The sequence below is a fragment of the Protobothrops mucrosquamatus genome, unplaced genomic scaffold (genome assembly GCF_001527695.2).
Source record: "Protobothrops mucrosquamatus isolate PMUCROS unplaced genomic scaffold, P.Mucros_1.0 scaffold4314, whole genome shotgun sequence".
NCBI classification, from domain to species: Eukaryota; Metazoa; Chordata; class Lepidosauria; order Squamata; family Viperidae; genus Protobothrops; species Protobothrops mucrosquamatus.
The window spans coordinates 200,211-202,973 of NW_015390228.1; the positions used below are offsets into that span (position 1 = coordinate 200,211).

Here is a 2,763-nt window from a genome sequence, read left to right on the forward strand (position 1 = left end):
CAAAGACGGCGCCAAAACGTGACTGACCCAGTTCTCCATTTTCGATCACTTCAAAGGTGGCCCACGTGTCGTCCTTGTGGGGTGTGATGTTTTTAATTCCCAGGACGTCATTCGTCAATTCTTCTGCCTCCATGGTTGGGGAGATCTACTTTGAAGATCAGATGAAGAGTTTAGAAATGACTCAAAATTACCGAGAGGGTCTAAAACCTGGGTCCAGAGTTTTATGCTCTCACGGGGAGGGGAGGGGGAGGAAAACGCTCAACCAAGACACCATTATCAGCTCTGAAAGAAAGATATCAGGAAAGACTCATTACGGTTAAAAATTACAGAAAGAATATTACGGGAAGCATTTCGTCCCAGGTCATTTCCCCTCCAGAGACCTATTTGATATTTCTTAGAGAAAGAGAGAGACAAATCTCATCAATCCTTCAAATTAAAAACTCTCTCTCTCTCTCTCTCTCTCTCTGTGTGTGTGTGTGTGTGTGTGTGTGTGTGTGTGTGTGTGTTTCTTTAGAAATTTCCACAGTCGGAATCAGTTTAAAACACGAAGCTTAGAGTTGCTGTAACTGGAGAAGTCCCTTCCAACTTTATTATTATTATTATTATTATTATTATTATTATTATTATTATTATTATTATTATTATTATTATTATTATTATTATTATTATTATTACAACAGCACTGAAAAAAGTGACTTATGACCGTTTTTCAGGCTTATGATCTATTCTATTCTATTCTATTCTATTCTATTCTATTCTATTCTATTCTATTCTATTCTATTCTGCATCCTGCATCCACCAGAGGGCAGGACAAGAAGCAACGGATGGAAACTAATCAAAGAGAGAAGCAACCTAGAACTAAGGAGAAACTTCCTGACAGTTGGAACAATTAATTGGTGGAACAGCCTGCCTCCAGAAATGGTGAATGCTCCAACACTGGAGGCTTTTAAAAAGAGACTGGACAACCATTTGTCTGAAATGGTATAGGTTCTCCTGCTGGAGCAGGGGGCTGGACTAGAAGACCCACAAGGTCCCTTACAGCTTCTATTCTATTCTATTCTATTCTATTCTATTCTATTCTATTCTATTCTATTCTCTGTTCTGTTCTATTCTATTCTATTCTATTCTCTGTTCTATTCTATTCTATTCTATTCTCTGTTCTATTCTATTCTATTCTATTCTATTCTATTCTATTCTATTCTATTCTATTCTATTCTATTCTTAAAAACTTCCAGTGTTGGAACACCCACAACTTCTGGTTTCCACAGATTAATTGTTCTAACTGTCAGGAAATTTCTCCTTAGTTCTAGGCTGCTTCTCTCCTTGATGAGTTTCCATCCATCCCTTCTGGTCCTGCCTTCAGGCGCCTTGGAGAATAGCTTGACTCCCTCTTCTTTGGGGCAGCCCCTGAGATATTGGAACCCTGCTATAACGTCACCCCTGGTCCTTCTTTACACTAGACTAGAGATAGGGTTCCGTGCATGTTTATGACAAGAGTCTGGAACTCGTTCTGCACAATGTAATAATAATTCAATAGATATAAATTTAAAAAATTAGCAACTTAGGCCAACGTTTGAAAAAAAGAGAGAGAGAGAACGGCCTTTTGGACGGCCTTTAAAGCAACAGACAAAATAAACTTTTTTTNCCTCCTCCTCCTCCTCCTCCATTTCGCAAGCCTCACTCCCTCCTAGCACTGATAATGTTACCTAGTTGGGCAATGAAACATCTGCAAGAAAACCACCAAGCTCAGAGAGCACCAAGGACCCCACAGTTCAACCCTGCGCTAAAAACATTCTCTTTTACTGGGGATTGTTACAATATATACAGAAATGACATCCGTCATTGCCCTGATGGTTTATAGAGACCAGGCGCATTTATTGGCATGATGGTATAGAATTAGAAAAGCAAAAAAAAAAACCCGGTTATGGAAGCTAGTCCAAGCAATTTTCTAATACAAATAATCTATCTTCCGTGACCAAATAAATAAATATACACAAGACCTCGGCTTGAAAGGAGCCACACAATGGAAAGATTAGCAGTCTAGGGTCACTGAAACCTCTGGAGAAATTAATGAAATCATTTGTGAAGAGGGAAAAAAAATCAAACCATCACAAAGTGACTTTGAAGAAAACCTAATTATGCTGGCCCTGACTCAGAAAAAGCTCATTTCCCGGTAAAATCTGTTTTTGAGAGGATTCCACTAAAAAAAAAAAACCAACGTTGGGGGATAGAATGAGGTTGATATTTGATTTGCAGTGTTCCAGTATCTCAGGGGCTGCCACAAAGAAGAGGGAGTCAAGCTATTCTCCAAAGCGCCTGAAGGCAGGACAAGAAGCAACGGATGGAAACTAATCAAGGAGAGAAGCAACCGAGAACTAAGGAGAAACTTCCTGACAGTTAGAACAATTAACCAGTGGAACAACCTGCCTCCAGAAGCGGTGAAGGCTCCAACACTGGAAGTTTTTAAGAAGAGACTGGACAGCCATTTGTCCGAAATGGTCTAGGGTTTCCTGCCTGAGCAGGGGGTTGGACTAGATGACCTCCAAGATCCCTTCCAACTTTACTATTATTATTATTATTATTATTATTATTATTATTATTATTATTATTATTATTATTATTATTAAAAAGTCTGTGCTGCAAACAGAAAGAATCAAGGTTAACCAAGCGTCAACCCCAATGACAAACAAGGTTATTATCAACAGAGCAAAATTCCTTCTTCTTTTTTTTTAAAGCTGAAAAGTTTGGGCTAAGCGTGCTTTA

At 38.8% G+C, this 2,763-nt stretch overlaps 1 protein-coding gene across 1 annotated transcript in view; it reads right to left on the minus strand.

The window, feature by feature from the left end:
• LOC107298830 (arf-GAP with Rho-GAP domain, ANK repeat and PH domain-containing protein 2-like) overlaps positions 1-2,763 on the minus strand; it is a gene marked incomplete at its 3' end in the record, with an annotated part of 92,497 nt that overhangs the window by 16,955 nt on the left and 72,779 nt on the right. The window contains exon 17 of the mRNA XM_029286625.1: positions 28-145. Within this exon, the coding sequence (XP_029142458.1) occupies positions 28-145 (118 nt within the window). The remainder of the gene's footprint in view (positions 1-27; positions 146-2,763) is intronic.